The following is an 18714-nucleotide window of genomic DNA, read 5'->3' as shown; positions in this document are numbered from 1 at the left end:
CTTGAAGAGGTGGCAATGAATTTGCAGATAGCTTCTTTTGCTCCCTGGTGGCTTGCTCTTATTTACTCTCTCTCAGGAAGTCGATGAATTTGGTGTGAATTCCAGGGCGGTAATGGAACTGGCAGATGCCCTTTTGGCAGATGGCAGGCTGTGAGCTGGTCTGCTCTTCGGCCAGAGGGGTGGCTTCGGTAATAACAGCCAGGTATCAGCTATGGCTCTGTAATTGGCCAATACCATCTTGAAGTCTGTTCTTATGAAATTGCCCTTTAAAGGATCACTCTTGTTTCACGTGAGCTGGGAAAAAAAATGGCCAGTAAGTGGGGTGAGTCCCAGGTTCCTCTGTTACCAAAGGATAAGAAGCAGATGTCGCTTTCCTTCAGCCCAGGAGGTTGTGCTAGGGTTTCAGATACTTTCAACCCTACAGAGGAGCGGCTTCTCAGAGAAATCAGCCTTTGGGCAGGTTTCAGTCCTTCATCTCCGGCAGCCCAGAAGGGGCCGGGGCTCGGATAGTAGTGCCCCCCATGCTTCTCAAGGAAGATATGTCGACCCACCTCTGTGTCAAAATCACGTGAGAACAGTGAGCTCTGCAGATAAGAGATGGCTAAGCTCTGGAGTTTCTCAGTGTCCCTCGGGAAGTTTTCATAGTGTCTCCCTGCAACTCTCCACAGAAGAGACCAGCAGTGGAGTGTACACCTTCAAGGCTCCTCTGCCTGCAGGCTGTAGTTCTAGTGCCCTTGTCTCAAGAAAATATGGGCTGGTTTGCCCCATCCTAGATTACAAGAGAATCAACCATCATTTCGAGTGACTCTTTATCGCATGGGGTCCTTACTTCAGTGATAATGGCAGTGCAGTCGAGGAGTTTCTTTTGTCTCTGGATTTGTCAGAAGTGTACCTTCATATTCTCATCCATCTGGACCATCAATGGTTTCTGCATTTCACTGTTTTTGCGCGACATTATCAGTTTCAAATGCTGCATTTGGTTTGATCTCCGCGTCCAGAACCTTCCCAAGGTTTGGTAATGGTTGCAGCAGTGTAGAGAATGGATGGCATTCTGGTTCACCCGTACTTAGATTAGATGATTTGGGCCCAAAATCTGGAAGAGAGCCTTTGGTTCTCACCCAAGGTGCCTCCTTGCTACAGGAACTAGGTTGGGTGGTGAACTTGGCCAAGAGCAATCTACAGCCATCGCAGACACTGGAGTATCTCTGTATTCAGTTTGACAAGAAGCAAGGCAGGGTGTTCGTGCCGGAGGCCATATTCAGAAGCTGATGGCATAAGTGCGACTATTGACAGAAACAATATGCCCGACAGTGTGATCTTATCTACAGGTGCTCGAGTTGATGGCAGCCACCCTAGAGGTGGTTCTGTGGGCAAGGGCATATGCACCCTCTTCAGGGTACTCTGCTGGCTTATTGGAGTCCACAGTCTTAGGACTGTTTGATATGGCTTTGCCTACTGGTGGAGATCAGCATACAACTGCAGTGGTGGTTGCAAGTGGACTACCGGATGCGAACCTCCGAGGTTGGAGGGCTACTGTCAGACGTTGACAGCGCTAGGGTACTGGAGTACAGAAGAGTCTCTCTGGAACATCAGTCGGCTGGAAGCCTAGGCTGACTGGTTGGCATGCTTACGATTCATTGACCTGATTGCAGGGTTGAGCGGTCCAGATAATGTCAGATAATGTCAGACGACAGTGGCTTACATCAGTCGCTAGAGAGGAACCAAGAGCCAGCATGTGTCACAGGAAATAGCCCATCTCATGGAATGGGCGGAAGTGCATCTTCAGGAGGTCTTAGCTTTACACATTACAGGAAAAGACAATGTAAGAGCGGACTTTCTCAGCAGACAGTCTGGACCCAGGAGAATGGGAATTGTTAAACGAGATGTTTCAGCTCATAGTGGACCGCTGGGATCTCCCATTTCTAGACCTGCTAGTGACCTTTCACAATGCAAAGGTTGCTCGCTTTTTCAGTTGCAGGAGAGATTAAGGTTCTTGGGCATTGATGCCCTCGTGCAGGAGTGGCCTTTCTCCCATGGCCCAGGTTGGGCAGAATGGTTCGAAGGATCGAGAATCACTTGGGATAGTGCTTTTGGTGGCAACAGATTGGTCCAGGAGTCCGTGGTATGCAGATTTGTGAAAGCTCTTGGTGGACTCACCTATATGATTACTGGTTCACAGGCTTCTGCTACAGCAGGGGCCTGTGTTACATGAAGATCCAAATTGATTTTGATTTCGGTATGGCTCATCAGAGGGCTGGGGTGCTGAAGCATGGATATTCCACTGCGGTGATTGCTACCTTGCTACAAGCAAGAGAGCTCTCCACTTCCTTAGCCTATGTGCGGGTTGGAGAGTGTTTGAGGCTTGGTGTGAGGGTTGAGGGGTTCATCCTCGTTCGGGTAAGATCCTGCTCATTTTGAATTTTTTGCAGGATGGATTGAGTAGGGTTGGTCCTTAATTCATTGAAGTCACAGGTGGCAGCTCTTGCCTGTTTTCAAGGTCAAGTAGATAGTGGACCCTTCTCAGCTCATCTAGATGTGGCTTGTTTCTAAAAAGGGGTGAAGCATCTTTGTCCTTCCCTGCAGTTGCCTGTACCATTGTGGAGTCTTAATCTGTTTTTTGGATTTTCTGGTGGGTCACTTTTCGATCGCTATGTAGCTTTCCTTGAGGTTACATATCTTGAAAACTGTGTTTCTTGTGGCTATTGTTCTGTGTGTAGAGTCTCCGAACTGCAGGCCTTGTCTTGCCCGGACCAGTTTCTGCAAGTGACTCCGAGGATGATACAGTTGAGTAATGTTCCGTACTTTTTTTGCCAAAGGAGGTCTCAGATTTTCATTTGACTCAATCAATTTTCCTGCCTATTCTGGACAGGGAGAGAGATGTGGATGATTATCGCTTGTTACGGTCCTTGGATGTCAAGAGGCATATCTTGAGGTATTTAGAGGTTTTTGAACCTCTCAGGAAGACAGACCAGCTGTTTATACTCCATGATAGGAGTAAATAGGGTGAGTCTGCATTGTGGGCTACAATAGCCCGCTAGAATAAGGAGGTAGTCAAAGCCGCATATATGGATGCTAAATACCCATTGTCTTGTCATGTTATGTTAGGGCTCATTCCACTAGGGTTTAGGCAGTGTCATGGGCAGAGATCAGACTGCTATCTCCCATCGAGATTTGCTGAGCTGCTACGTGGTTCTCTTTACATACCTTTTCCAGGCCTTACAGCCTGGATTTGCGGGCCTGGGAGGATGCAGCCTTCGCACATGCAGTATTGATCAGACCATGGGCAGCCTCCTGCCCTGTTTGGGAGTAGCTTTGGTACATCCCACTGGTCATGGAACCACCTATCTGAATGATAAGAAAATAGAAATTACTACTTACCTGATAATTTCCTTTTCTTTAAGAAGGATAGGTGAATCCATCTTTCTGCCCTCGGCTGCTGGATGTTTGTACTGTTGTCCTCCTGCGTGGCTACGTGTTCCAGGCGTTACTGGTAAGTGTCAATCCAGTTCCTAGACTATTGTTACACTCCTTGTCTAAGCTCAGTGACTTCCTGTTAGCTGAGTGCTAGTCTGTTAATAATTAAGTTTTGTTAGTTTGTCCACAGTTGGCTTTTGCAGTGAATATTGGCAGGCTGATGTCAGTGCAGGGGTATATATGTCAGCTTTGCTCTGTCTCCATCTACTGGTAGAGGTGCATAACCACAGGCCATGGATTTACCTAGCCTCCTTAAGAAAAGAAAATTATCAGCTAAGTAGCAATTTCTCCTTTTTCAAGATTTCTCGCCTGAAGTTTCAGCGGAGCAGAAATCATTTGCGCCTCTCTGTACACAATGCATGAAAAAGAAGTTGCCTACTATTTTGCAGTAGTCAGTAAGGCAGCTAATAAGCAGAAGTTAGTGTGTATGTATATTAAAACAAAATAGCCAGAAGCTAGAAATAGGCTAGGAGCAGTGTATATCTAAATAAAAAGTTGAAAAGTTCAGTTACTCACCTTGGAAAGGTATTAAGGTAGTGTGATTTGGTTTGATTAGGTACCAACATTTGTTATCAGAACTCAGGACAACTAACTGTAGTGTAAATCTTCAAAGGGATTGTTTTGCACTAATTTACCTTAAGAAGCACAATATGTATTGCAAGGGAAGATCTCAGTAACCCACAATCCAGTGGGAGTACTGAGAGGAGAGGATCATCTTGCAGGTGGCTGAAAGGAATCAGTAAGTTTTGCTTGGGAAAGAATAAAGTTCTGCAAGAGAGAGCTAGAGCTTAGTGTGATTCTGTCCTCTAGCAAAGGCCACAGATACCACTTGTGCTGTGTCACATGTTAGCCAGGATTACTTAATCTTGGAGTGGCTCAAAATATATTGCCATGAAGGATGTCTGGGAAAATTGTAAACTCTAATAAGGAAGTTGCATCTGTTTTTGCACAGTACTATAATCCATTTTATTCTGCAAATCCATGCAGTTTGTCAGAGGAGAGTGCCTACTTCTCTTCTACATCTCCTGAACATTTCAGGGCAGCAACCACTGTTTTTGAATATGCTTATCAAACTGGAAAATATTTGTAGGACTATTTTGCAAGCTAAATTACGTAAAGCCCCAGGTCCTGATGGATTTACCAGTGAATTTTATAAAATCCTCCATGAATCATATACCTGTTACTGTGCTGCATTTTTTGACAAAGGAAATTTTCAATATAGTAGTAATAAGGCTATTATAACAGTCATCCCTAAATTAGGAAAGGATTCTCTGCAATCCCAATGTTATAGGCCCATTTCTCTGATCAATTTTGATACTAAACTACTGGCCAAAATCATGGTAGATAGTTTGCCTTGTGCTTCCATATTTAATTGTGGAAGCCCAGTGGGTTTAGTTAAAGGTCAACATTGTGCTTAATGCCCATTGAGCAGTCAAAAAGTTACTGGGATTCATTACTAATAAGTTTTGATGCCAAAAAAGCGTTTGATAGCATTAACTGGGACTTTGTTTGAGTCTTTACTACACTGTGGATTTAAAGGATATTTTTTTAAGTTGTCTATTGCTTCTTCTTTCCCTACTATATTGGTATTAATTAATGGCATGCTATCAGAAGATACTAGGCTTCAAAAAGGCACTAGACAAGGTTGCCCACTCTTGTTTTTTTCTTTTGACATTTGGACCTTTTTCTGCAAGTGCTCAATAATAATCTGGATATTCCTGGTATTTCCTTAGGAGAGACAACTTTTAAATTGGCTGCTTTTGTGAACGATCATTTGTTAAATATACTTCATCCTACAGAGGTGCTGCCTAGGGACCTTTAGACTCTACACCTACTCTACTACCTTCTCCAGAGTCTAAAAAGGGTATGCTCAGTAGGATGAGAAAAATAAATTGGTACCATAGAAAAATATAGATCCATTTTAGAAGTAAGATCATCTTAAACAGTCAAAGTTAGTCAAGTTAGTAATGTCCTCTCTGTTAGATTCAATAAATGGGAAAGATATCTTACGCGCGCAACCCTTTGAAAATCTACCCCCTAATGTATTATTTCAGTCATTGTTGAAATCATGGTTTTGCAAGCACCTATGTCTTCAATACAAATGTTCCCCCTTTTTGTCATTCATGTGTAATAGTTTCTTCCGGGTATGTCAGGCTTTTTTTTTTTTTTTTTTAACTGGGCTCAGAAAAGTTTGTTATTAGCCATGCAACTCCTGGGTTCTACAGGTAAAGCTTTTTTTATCTTTCCAAGAGCTGCAAAATACTTATGATTTACCTCAGACTGATATCTTTAGATTCTTACAAGCTAGACATTGTCTAAAGTCTGGAGTCTGCCCTTGTAGTCCATGAACGGTGGTCTAAGGTTCTAGAAATCTTTGATGTGCATGATCCTCCTACTCACCCTACATTGTCAGTTCTAAATAAGTTATTGCAACAGACTCTCCATTAGATTGTCAAACTTTTACATAATTGGCAACAAGATTTACATCTTATATTGATAGCCAAACAATTTTATTATCATTTTACATCTGTTAATAACATACTTTTACATGAAGCGCATATAAATTTCTCACTCTATTGTACATGTCGCAACATAGGGCTTTTTTTGGCTAAAGTCACTCCCAGTGAACTTTGTTTAAAACGTTAAGCTCATCCTGGAATCTTAGTTCATACTTCTGATCCCAAAGCTTTTGGCATAAAATTTTGTCGTACATGGTGGGGAGTCATGTGTTTCTTTATTCCTTGTAACCCAGCTTTGGTTTTGTTTGAAGATTTTTCTTCTTTCCCTGTATGCAATAAATATATAAAATTATGATTAAGGAAAGAATTTTTGCTTGGAAAAAAAAAGACTTCGTTTTTGGAGAGTTTCTCACTCATTTAGCTTTTTATACAGGAAGAATGCATTATTTGTTTTGGTTGTTATGGAAAAGCTACAAGCAGAGTTTTTGCAAATTTGGGCTCCTTATTTGGATTCTCTGATTCAAAGAGCATGAAGCCAGGTCTTAAATGATTTTGCTTAATTTGTTTCCTTTATGAGGTGTAGTCTCTTATGTTTTTCTTAATCTATATGTTCTCACACAAAATCAACATTTGAAAATAAAAAGCATCAACTCAAGGATTAAATGCCTGTAACTTTGTCAGTTTTTCTTTAAATGGGAGGAGAATTAATCTGCAATCTAATGAAAATCATGCTTGTTTCATAATGACTTACCAATACTTGGTTTTTTTCCAAGTATTGTATTAGATAGTCAGCTATCACGCTGTAAATTCAGTATTCTGTTTACTCAGTAGAACTCAAATCAAAATTGCGAGGATGTTTTTAATACTTGTATGTTTACAATCTTGTAATATTATGTGCTGAAAAAAAGTATAGTTGTAATTTAGTATGATGCATATATTCAGATTTTTGTGTATTCTTTGTAGACTGAGACTGTTACGAGGCCAATTTTTGCAGATAAAAAGTGTTTTACCTGTGAAAATCGTCAGTCTAAAAGTTGCTCACTTTCAGTATAGCTGAACATTAAAACGTTGAAAAATGCTACATTTAAAGGTGGACACCTATAGATAAGCATTTTATTTAACCAATTCATGAGTCAGGTAGTATCAAGTACTCCTTTTTGGAATGGTGGGGGTTACTATTGTCAAACTGTTTGCTTTGGGACAAAGTCCATATGTTCTTTTTTACCCACAGGCTTTGCACCAGTTCTTAATGCATGCATTCTATTTGAAGACTGGAGTGGGTACAAAGTATGTGCAATCACTTGCACCTGCCTTTTATGTGTTGGAATTTTTCTTGAGAAATAAACATGTAGATTTTAAAATGCAATCTATGCATATATCTCTCCTCCCCCAAACTAAGCACATCCCACGTGGGGCTAAAAGTACATTTATGCACCTTTCTGATAAGAAAATACATTGCTAATGAAAAAATGTCTTTGCAGCTAAGACTTTTCTCTGTGGACAAGCAGGACTATAATGTCACCCACGTAAGTGGGTGAAATCATCTGATTGTGCCATTGTGGAAATCGTGCTCTCAGAAAGACCCAGATGTCTCTCTGAGAATGTGCTGCTATTCCCAAATAGCCATCAGTCTGTGAACTCCCTCTGTCTCTCTTCTGCTGAATTGAAAGGACATATTTCTCTCTCAACCCAAATTTAGCTGCTTTTCAGGTCGGCACATTTGTATTTTGTATGTTATCCTCATTCCTTAGTAGTTCTTTCTTTCCCACTTGTGAGTTCTCTCTCTCAAAAAAAAAGGTTTTCATATAGTTTTCCCCTCAATTCTTATTTCTCTTCATTTTCACTTATGTTTGGTAAAAGACCCTTCAAGAGATACAAAAAGTGTGAGTACAAAATGCTGAGCTTTAGACCTCCATGAGGTTTATTTACTCTGATTTGAACCAGACCATGATATGTCAAATTGTGCAACTTGTGTCAAATGTTCTCTTGGGCATGCTCCTTCAGAAACCTTAAATTACATCTCCTAACTTTTCTCTGCCAGAGAAAAAGAGAGAGATATCTGAGGGACCTATACCTAGTCATAGCATGTCAGTCCACTCTTGCTTAATATAAAGATTCCTCTTTGTCTCATAAGAGATGAAAAGGAAAAGAAGAGATCATCTTCAGCATCAAAGCTCTCCAAAGCAAACACAAACAAACATCTGCCAATACTCCCTCAGCAACAAACATTCTTGGTGTGGACATATCCTCAACACTGTCAACTTCAAATGCCTTGGCCCAGAAGTTATCTGCGCCATTGGCTCCAGCTGTCTAGGTGCCAAGGTCTTTGATGCTTAACTCTGTCAGAGCAGAAAAAATAGGGGCATCATCTTCAGAATTTCAAAATGTGGAGATACACCTTGAAATGTTAATCCTTATTGACTCCATCTGAAATATGAATTCTGCACCAATTCTGGTACCAGAATTGGATACTTTTGATATGCCTCCTGTTGTGTAAGAATGCCACACTTTCATTCAAAATATGTGGCTCCAGTTTGTATATTAGTATTTTAGATATCCCAGCCACTTCTCTGCCACCTTCTCAGTTAGAAACAGTGCAAAAAACTCTCTGAGATCTATTGAGATCCCAGTTGTCTATTCCACTTTTTCAGTAATCACACAGTTACAATTCCTCATGGGAAAGACTAGTGCAACAGGATCCTTAAATTGTCCTCTCTGACTATCAAGAAGATTATCAATCATTTTGTGGTTCTCTCATTCCATTCTCAAGACAATCGACAGGTATACTTTCAGATCCTTCCACAGAATGGATGAGAAGTACTTCTTCTCCAGATGCACACTCTGCCTTTCTCCAAATGGACATAGTTACCGCACATGGTTTGTAGTTTATGATCTCTTGTTGAAAGGAAATAGAGGTTTTGGTGGTTGTTAGTTTCTCCAAATGGTGGCAACTTTTATCCCTTTCACGATGGTAGAGGAGTTGTTTTGGGGTTCTGAAGTACAGAAAAGCTCCAAAACAAGCTTTAGCTGTTCCAGTTTAGAATTCTGCAGGAGCTTCAGTCCAGAATGCAGAAAACCTTACTTTATATTTTACAGGTGATGGGGAAATTAGATTAGATCTCAAAGTTCAACCCAATTAAGGCCACAAGAAGGTTCAACTGCCTCATAAATCTGTTGTATAATTGGTGTTAAAAAATAAAATAAAAGGCAAAACATTCAAAGGCACTTCTGAGTGTATCGCCAGGTGAAAATACAAAATTGCTAGACTCTAAATCATGAAAAGTGTTTTTGTCTTTGATGTTAACATGCAGAATATCGGTGCATTCATTTTACATGGTTCAGCACATATGCAATATTCTACAGAAGAAACAATTCTACTCTATTTCTTTCAGTCCCAAAATATGTGTTTTTCATACAATATACATAATACAGAATATATATATCATTAGCCATAGCAATAAGAGCCAAGGAGATTAGATGGCTCAAGTTGTCAGGCCTACGAGAAGATGTGTATGACAAATTAGCTGATGCTCTATGCACAGGTGACAGTTTGTGGGGAAAAAAGTGAGTCAGTAGGTAGATGTAATGAAAGATCACTATACCACTCTTCAAACACTGATGGATGTTACCTCCAATCAACAGTTTCACACAAGAAAAGCCAATGCAATACAGAAGACCATACTTCAACCCTGCAGGAGATTTCAGCCCTATCCTTACCAAAGGTCAAGTCCACAGCAGCAACAGTAGGGCAGCTAGCGCACAAACAAAAGGACTGAACCAAGATCTACTCAGCAACCTCTCAAAAACCATCCTCTAGTTTTTTATTACAAAATGCTACTTCTCTCTCATGATCAAATGGAAGATCTAGTGGTGGGGAAGGCTTCATTTTTTCAGTTCCCAATGGCCTCTTATTACAAAAAAGACTTAGGTACCGAAAGCCATAATAAGCACAGGCTATTACCTCAATTTTCAGACTATACCCCCCTCCTAGTTCTCCGCTATCCCAGAGTACTTCTCCACAGCAGTTGGAAATTCTGCAGACAAAAGTGCAAATTCTTCTAGCAGCCAGAGCAATCCAGCCAGTACTACACTTGGAAAAGAACACAGATTTCTAATACAGATAGTTCTCATTCCAAAAAATAATGGGAGGCCTGCATCTAATTTTAGATCTCAGGAAATTACACAAACACTTGAAATAAGTAAAATTCAGAATGGCCTAACTGGGAATCATTCTTCTTCATCTACAGGTCAACAACTTAACTACTCTGGATTTGAAAGATGCATACACACCCAGAGCTGGTCTTAGGGTAGGGTGAGCTGGGCAGTCACCTGGGGGACCTTGAGATGAGGAACACCACAGGCATCCTCCAGTGAGCTGGTCAGCCGGTGTACCAGGCAGTGATGGTGCTGGCTAGTGCAGGAGAAGCAATGCAACCTAGCTATGGTGTTATAAAATCCCATCAGAGTCCCTCTCTTAAAGTGCAGGGCTTTTCGGGCCAGCAGTTTTGGACTTGCTGCTAGTCTGTGCACTTCTGTGCTTTTATGGGGGAAGACTCTGACAGACCTCCTCAATGGAGCCAGGATTAATGCTGGCCATGATCAAGAAGAGGGGTAGGAGAAAAAATGACCAGCATAGGCTCTAACCAGGAGCAGAGAAGCCAGGCAGGAAAAGAAGTGACCAACATGGACTTTGGAGCAAGCAGCAGACCAGAAGATGAGAAGAAAGACATCATGCGTGCCTGTTTCTGTAGAAGAAGTCATTGGGCAAAAATAAGAAACCACGGAGGCCTGTTTGAGCTGCTACCAAAATTGGGGAGGAAGGGGCCAGTGGAGGTCCATGATGTTGCCGTCAATTTTGAGGGGGAAGAGAGAAGCCCAGGGAGACCTGTGAAGCTGCCACTGATGTTAAGGGGGAAGGGAGAGGCCCAGAATCTGTTGCTGAACTTGAGGAGGGAGGCCCATGAAGTTGCCCAAAAGTCAGTTTCAGCCAAATATTTCATGAAGTTGCTGGCAGCAACAATTCATGTCACACCTTTAGCTCGTTTGAGCATGTGACAGTCTCAATGGCATTGGCATTTAAAACTTTTAGGATCAACATGCACAACTGTTAAATTGCAGGTTATTCATCCCAAGACAGCTTACTCACTCCTTAAGACAGTAAATCTTCTCCTTGGCCTACTTTTCCATCCTCCTCATTCAGCAAATAACTTATGCTTCCCAATTACGATGGGGATCACACCTAAATTCAGACTTCTCTCAAGAAACATGGACCACTTAGGAACAAACATTCCAATAAATCTGCTGAAGTTAAGAGTGATTTTTCAGTGCCTCGAGTGTTTGAACCATGGATAAAGGGAAAAGTGTTTCGAATTCAAACAGACAATCAAGTAGCCATGTACAAACAAGGCAGGACAGATTCTGCGAAACTTTGCAGAGAGGCTTACAAAATTTGGAACTGGACAGGATTTCAGAATATATTCCTTACTGCCATTTATCTTCTCAAACAAAGACCATCGGTTAGCAGACTATGTGAGTCATTACCATCAACCCCACGAGCGATCACTGGACATTTACAAAGCAGTATAGCTTGTTTGAAAGTGGGGAACTCCGATAGATCTCTTTGCAGTTCCAAGCAATCGCAAGGCATTCCTTTATTGTTCCAGGGTACTAGTACCAGATTGCCTAGCCAGAGATGCTTTTTCTATAACGTGGTATCATGTATGCATTCAATCTAGTTCTGCTCATATGTGTGAAAATGATTCTTATAACTTCCTACTGGCTGCATCTGATATGATTTCAATGGCTCCAGCATCTAGTAGTTGCTCAACCTATAAAATTTAAAATATTTCCAACCTTAATCATGCAGCACAATGGATCCTTTCTGCACCCCAGTCTCCTGTCTCACTTTTATAGCTTGGATGTTGAAAGCACAATAATAAAAGATATGGACCTGCCTAAAGATGTCCAATGAGTTACACTTGCATCAAGAAAACCTTCTACAAGAAGATGATATAGTTTTAAATGGAAAAGATTTTCCATTTGGTGTGCAGCAAGATGAGAAATTCCGATTCTCTCTTTTACTTTGTGAAGGGTAGCAGGTATGTGAGCCCATAGTGTTGCGGCATAGTTGAATCAGCCAAGAGGGTGAACCCCTGAGGCCTATGCCAGCAGCTGGCGAATATGTTCTGTAGCAGGACAGTCTGGAACTTCACCTTTACTAGTCTCCTCACCTATAGGTTGAGTCTTTGGGTACTGGCGCCTGGCAGGACTTAAGCAGGTTCCAAGGGCAGTGATGATGACTAGAGTTCAGAGACACACTAGGATCAGGGCAAGCAGCAGGCTAACAGAGTCAGATGGGCCGAGGTTGGGGCAGGCTGCTAGCAAGAACAGTCAGGGCCAGGCCAGGGGTCAGATCCAGGTGGCAGGTAAATGCGGTCAGGTCAAGATCCAGGTGGCAGGTAAACTTGGTCAGGTTCAGGCAAGAGGTCAAGATCCAGAAAGGCCAAGGGTGGACAAAGACACTGGATAAGTTGAATAAGGGAGACAAGGTGAGGCTGGAAGGCAAGGCTGGAGCCAGGAATGCAGGAAGTAGCAACATATACTGCAAGCAGGAATCTCGTTGCTGAGGCATTTGTTGATGCTCCTCCAGAGGAGCCTTATATGCAGAGGAGGCCATGATGTCATCAGAAGGTGCCGCAGTCAAGCTCCTGCCACGGGCCCTTTATGTGTGGGGCTGCCAGGCACACACACACACACCTTGGGAGGCTGGGAGGAGCAGAGGTTGGTAGCATCCTCTGCCATGTGGAGCCGTGTCTTGGGCCTTGCTACTGGCAGCGTCTCTGCCATGTAGGGATTGGCAGCAGCATCAAGCCATGATTAACTTGTTGGCGTCGTGGGGTGAGTACCGTGGCTCACAGGGCCTAACATTGAGCCACGAGTCCTAGCTTACTTCTCTTGTCCTTCACTATTTATTAGATCTCACTAACTCATCAGAGTTCCTTTAAGTGCTATAGCAGCATACCACCAATGCCCCAATATCTCAACATCCTTTAGTAACCTGATTCATGAAGGGCCTTCACCATTTACATCTACCTGTAAGAAATCCTCCTACCCCATGATTCCTAAAGGTTGTCCTGGTTCAGCTAATGAAGCTGCCCTTTGAACCTCTGGCAACAGTGGTATATACAGTAAGTATTTGGAAATAAATATATCTCTCCCTCCACCACTTTTTTGGGTTGTGATCTTTAATTCTAAATCAAGAAAAATTCTTACTGCAGTCTTGAGCTTGGGAGTCCCCACTTGTATTGCTGATATTAATCCTGCTTGCCACAGAGAAAGCAAAGTTGCTTACCTGTAACATTTGTTGCCCATAGATAGTTGGTCAATTCAGCCACATAATCCCACCTTCCTCCCCATAGGGTTGAAACTTAGCTTGTGAAAATCTGAGGGAGCTCACAGGATTTTGATTACACGGGAACACTTGTGCATGCTCAAAAAGATATCCTAGGTTATTCTAAGCTCTGAGAGAACATGTTTTCCACGTCAGAGGTGTCAGATAACATCATCCACTTGTGTGGCTGGATTGTCCTGCTGTGCATGGAAAATGCCCATTACAAGTAAGCAACTTTGCTTTTCTGATACATGAATGTTTTCTAATCTTTGCTAGGCATGTTCAGGAACTGTAGTAAGAATGTGCCCTTTCCCTGATAGGCATAGAGAGAGTTGAAACCTAGCAGAGGAGAAATGACAGTTCTCTTGCTACACACTGACACTATGAGAGTGATATTCAGTGTTACTTAGCCAACTAAGTAGCAGTGGCTGAATATCCAGCTCTACTGAATGGCTGCCACTTAGCAGGATAGTTAGTTATCTGGCTACATAGTTAGCCAACTAAGTGCCAGGCAGGGTGAGGGCATTCCGAGGGGGAGGCAACTTAGCCAGATAAGTTATCTGGTTAACTTGGATATTCAGAGTTAGCTGGATAACCTATCCATCTGCTGTTCTAGAGTTAGCCAAATAAACTTATCTGGCTAACTTTAAGACAGCTGGATTTAATCTATAGGCTAAATGTATCCAGTTAACTAGCCGAGCTGCGCAGCAACTCTATATCTACCTCCTATATTTCTCTGTACTACTTTAGTGCCATTAGTCTTTTGTGAAGAACTTAAAACTAGCCAACTTGAGGTGTTCCTTTTAAGATCCAGCATTAAAAAATCAAATCAAATACTTGTGTTTTCCATGAAACTGAAAGAAGTGATACCCCACTGGAGAGAGAGCATCCTAGCAACAATGAAACCATACACCCAACTGTAAATCCAGAAAGTGAATCTAGAAAGGCATCCCAGAATCAAGGAACAATCAAGCCAGACAGAAATGAGGTATTTTTTTTTTAATACCTAGCTCCATTAGTTACATGCTTTCTGAAAAATGTGATTATATTTTGTTAGAATTTTGTTTTACTCATTTTTATTTGGTGAGAATAATTCAGCCATTTACTTTAACAACTAGATCACAGTTTGGAGTGAGACATGAGTTTCTAATGTTGGCTGTGTTTGCTAGGATCTCATTGAGAAGTCTTCCAGCAGTTTGCTGTGCTTACTCGAGTAGATGTTGGCAGTATTGCTTAATAGTTTTCAAGATTTGGTCTTTTGTGCTATTTTATGTTGTATTTGCTGTTTGTTTTATTGTATACAGATCTGGACAACTTTTTGAAGAATGGGGAGGCGGTATATAAATGAATGAAATGAGAGAGTCCTCATTTTTTTCATTTGTTGGGGGGGACAGTACTAGTTGAGAGGGGATTAACCTTGTTGTGCAGCAGTGTAAGAGCTTTTCTTCCCATCTTCTTCAGGAAAGTGAAACCTTCCCCTTCAGAGTACTTGGAAATAGAATTTAGGCCCTCTGTGTATTAATAACAGATGGCCTGCGCATAACTCATTTGGTCATGGAAAATAAAATGGAAACATCTGGCCAAATACTCAGTTTAGCAAATATATTTGGAAACAGCAGAAAACTCTGTAGGCTCAGACTAGGACCATGGACTTTAGCATAAAATTTGGTATCATGCAACTCTGGAACATATTGCAAAGTTCTTGAAAAATCAGTTGATACTGATAAAAATCTTGGTTAGCAAATAAGACCTATATTTAATTTAAAATTGCTTTGATTGTGCTTTTCCTATTAAAGGCAAAACTACCATTTGTAATAGTTTGACTCACTGAATGCTTCTTGGTGGTGTTATAACTGAGTTGTAGGAGGATCCCGATGGTTTAGAGCAGGGATCCAAACATTTTTAAAAGATTTGTTAGCCAGCAAGATTTTCTAGTTGCCAATTGAAATATTTTTTTATATCCTATCTTATTTTAAGTTGTAGAGCATGACATTTTTGGTTATTACATCTATAATTTTAAATAATTAAAAATTGTGCAGAAAATATATAGTAGTTTAATACTGCAAAATGTCACATATTCTGATAACTACCAAAAATAAAAAATGTTGTATTGAATGAGGGTTTTTTTTTTCATTATAAGGTTTACAATCTTTTCTCTTTTTCTTTTCCTGATTCTTTCCATTTTAATTTTCCTTATGTATCATTTCTCCATCTTAATTTATTTATTTTAAAGCATTTCTTGCCCGCCCTTCCTATGTTCAGGGCGGGGTACAGCATCACATTCATAGTTAATTAACATAACATAATAACAAAGATGTCAAATAAAACGCAAGTAAAAATTACATAGCAAATTTCAAAACCACATTAAAACATCATGAAAAATCATAAAAACAAATAAAATAAAACAGAATGAGAACATAAGATCAAATTAGCCATCATAGGCTTGTTTAAAGATGTGGATCTTAGGGCTTTTTTGAAAAACTGGGCTTCCTTCAAGTTTCTGATCTCTTTGGGAGCAAATTCCAGAGGGTCGAGCCTGCTAATGAGAGAGTGTGTTTGGTGGTTTCGTCTAAATGAGCTGTCTTTGGAGAAGGTGCGTCCAAAAGATTGTAGATGGATGAACGTAGTACTCTAACGGGAGTATATATTTTCATTATGGCGATGATCCATGGTGAGTGTAAGTTATTAATGAGAGAGTGCATAATTGTGGCTAACTTGTATTGTATGCGGAAAATTATTGGTAGCCAATGGAGCAACTGTAATACAGGAGTGATATGTTCAAGAACTGGTGCATCGGTTAATAAACAGGCTGCAGAATTTTGAATAATCTGGAGTAGATATATAGCATAAGTCTGCAGACCTGTGCCTAAAGAGTTGCAATAATCATTCCCTGAAAAGAGAAGTGCTAGTAAAACAGTATGGAAATCTTCAGCATCAAGGAACTGTTTAAGGTGTTGTAGCAGTCTTAGAAGCCTATTTACTAAAGGTTTTCTCCCATTTTGTGTCTATGGGAAAAATGCTTAGTAAATGACCCCCTTAGTTTGTAATGTGAGGTTTGCATTAATGATTTGATATGAATATTCATGTTTAGTAATGAGTCAAGATTCCGAACTGAAGCACTAAGTAAAATGTGCCAGTTTTTGAAACCAATCTCCTTTGGAATATTGGAAGGTGTAAATCTTGAAAGGTACATTATTTCAGTTTTGGTAATAATCAGTGCTAATTTATTTTGGTTTAACTAGTTTTGAGTGATGGAAAGACAATGTATCAAAAACTGTTTGGTTTGTAGAGATGTGAATCGGAACCAGAATCGGATCCGATTTCAGTTCCGATTCACATCTCTATAGATGTGAATCGGAACCAGAATCGGATCCGATTTCAGTTCCAATTCACATCTCTATTGGTTTGTGCCCAAGTTGTTTTGATTGGAAAGAAAAATTGGATGTCATCAGTGTAAATGTTATAGTGATCCCAAGGTCAGCCAATATTCAGCAAAGTGGGGTCATATAGATGTTAAATAACATGGCTGATAAGGCAGAGCCTTGGGGTACACTGGAGTCCACAAAATACCAAGATGAAATGTGGGAATCAACTTTAACCTGTACAGATCTATTGGAAAGGTATGACGTAAACCATGATAATTCACGTCCAGAAAAACCTAAAGCCATTAGGCGAGTCAAGAGTATATTGTGATCAATTGTATCAAAGGCTGCCGAGACATCAAGTAAGACAAGGATGTAAGATGTGTCATGGTTAAAGCCTCGTCTAATAGTGTCAAAGCTGAATAAAAGAAGTAGTTCAGTACTATGGTTTCTACGGAAGCCGACTTGATACTGATCTAAAACATTATTAGAATCAATAAAAGTAGTCAGTTGCTCCAGGATTGCAGTTTCTAGAAGTTTTGGCAAATAGGATAGAGAGGAAGTTGGACGATGATTAGACAAAATAGTGGGGTCAACATTGAATTTTTTAAGGGTAGGACACACTATGGCCCTTTTGAGGGGATCTGGTATAATGCCTGCCTTAAGGGAGGCATTAATGAACCGTGTAATGAAATTGGTGGTTTCAGTTTTTATTGATTTTTGATAATGTTGCAGTACAGAGATTTAATGGTCACAAAGATGAGTTCAAACTGGTGACAAATTTAATTATATCTGACTCTGATATCTTGTGGAATTCATCCCAGATTGAGTTATCAGGGTTGTATTCATCACTAATTTTATTGGCAGGGACAAGGATTGAGTTTCAAACATTATTGATTTTATCAATAAAAAAACTGGCAAAAGTTTTGGCAGTATTTATCCCTGGAGAAGTAGAAGGCATAACTGGAAAGTTAGAGGTAGGCATAATGATTTGATGAATAGAGTGAGATAATTCATCAGGTTTGTTAAATGTCAGTGTTAATTTTGAATAAATGTATGCCTTTTTAACTTTCAGAATATCATCTTGGTATGTTTTTAAGTATTGTTTGTAGAGAGCTAAGTTTGAAGGATTTGGTAGGTGATGCCATTTGCACTCTATTTTCCTTAAATTACATTTTTGTTTTTGCAAAGCGTTGGTAAACCATGGAGCAATATGTTGTCATTTCTTTTTAAATTCCCTCACTGGTATTCATTTGTCAAGAGTAGATAATAAAGCATTATCCCATATTGATAATAATTTGGGGTATCTTCTGTGTCATTCTCTAATAGTGGTATAAGCTCAGTGGCAAAATCTTGATGGTCAATAAATCCACATTTTCTAATTAATGGTTAATTATGAGTAGCAGATGCTTGTCTAGAGTTAGCAAAAATTGAGACAGAAACAAGAAAACGATCGCTTCATGGTACTGTTTTTGTTAAAACATCAGCGTCACACGCAGAAAACCTAGATTTATTCACGAAACATAGATCAAGAGTGTAGCCCTTTATGTGAGTTGTAGAGGATATAATCTGGTCCCAATCACGGGATGAAAAGGTTTCAAATGTACATACAACATGAGTTGGTGGTGTTATATCCCGTTCTCTCTCCCCTGCTAACATTTTCTCTCTCATCTCACTTCTCAATTTGCTCTTCACCTGAATTTTTCTGCTCTCTCATACTTCTTCACTTTTCCCTGTGTCACATCCTTCTAACTCCCTTTCAGTCTCTAGCATCTTCTTTCCATCTCCTCCTCTCTCCCCTGTTTTGCCTTCCCTTCCCCATTTAAGCCCTCTACCTTTCCTGCCTCTGGTTCTCAATCTTTCATCTTTCACTCTCAGGAACCATGCTCCACCATCTTTCTCTTTCAGATCTTCTTCACTTTCCTCATCTCCATTTCTCCTTTTCAGTCCTTCAGCCTAAATCTCCCTCTGATGCCAGCAGCAGAAGGTGTGTCACTAGTATGTACCATGGGGGGAGGAGGGGGTTTGA

The 18714-nt window shown here is 40.5% G+C and overlaps 1 protein-coding gene across 2 annotated transcripts in view; it reads left to right on the top strand.

Moving 5' to 3' along the window:
* WDR47 (WD repeat domain 47) overlaps positions 1–18714 on the top strand; it is a 125082-nt gene that overhangs the window by 49368 nt on the left and 57000 nt on the right. For both annotated transcript variants that reach the window (XM_029618230.1, XM_029618231.1), the window contains exon 6: positions 14185–14311. In XM_029618230.1, the coding sequence (XP_029474090.1) occupies positions 14185–14311 (127 nt within the window). The remainder of the gene's footprint in view (positions 1–14184; positions 14312–18714) is intronic.

This window comes from Rhinatrema bivittatum, chromosome 10 (genome assembly GCF_901001135.1).
Source record: "Rhinatrema bivittatum chromosome 10, aRhiBiv1.1, whole genome shotgun sequence".
Taxonomy (NCBI): domain Eukaryota; kingdom Metazoa; phylum Chordata; class Amphibia; order Gymnophiona; family Rhinatrematidae; genus Rhinatrema; species Rhinatrema bivittatum.
Note: the sequence above shows the minus strand (reverse complement) of the source record. Positions and strands in the feature narration are given on the sequence as shown.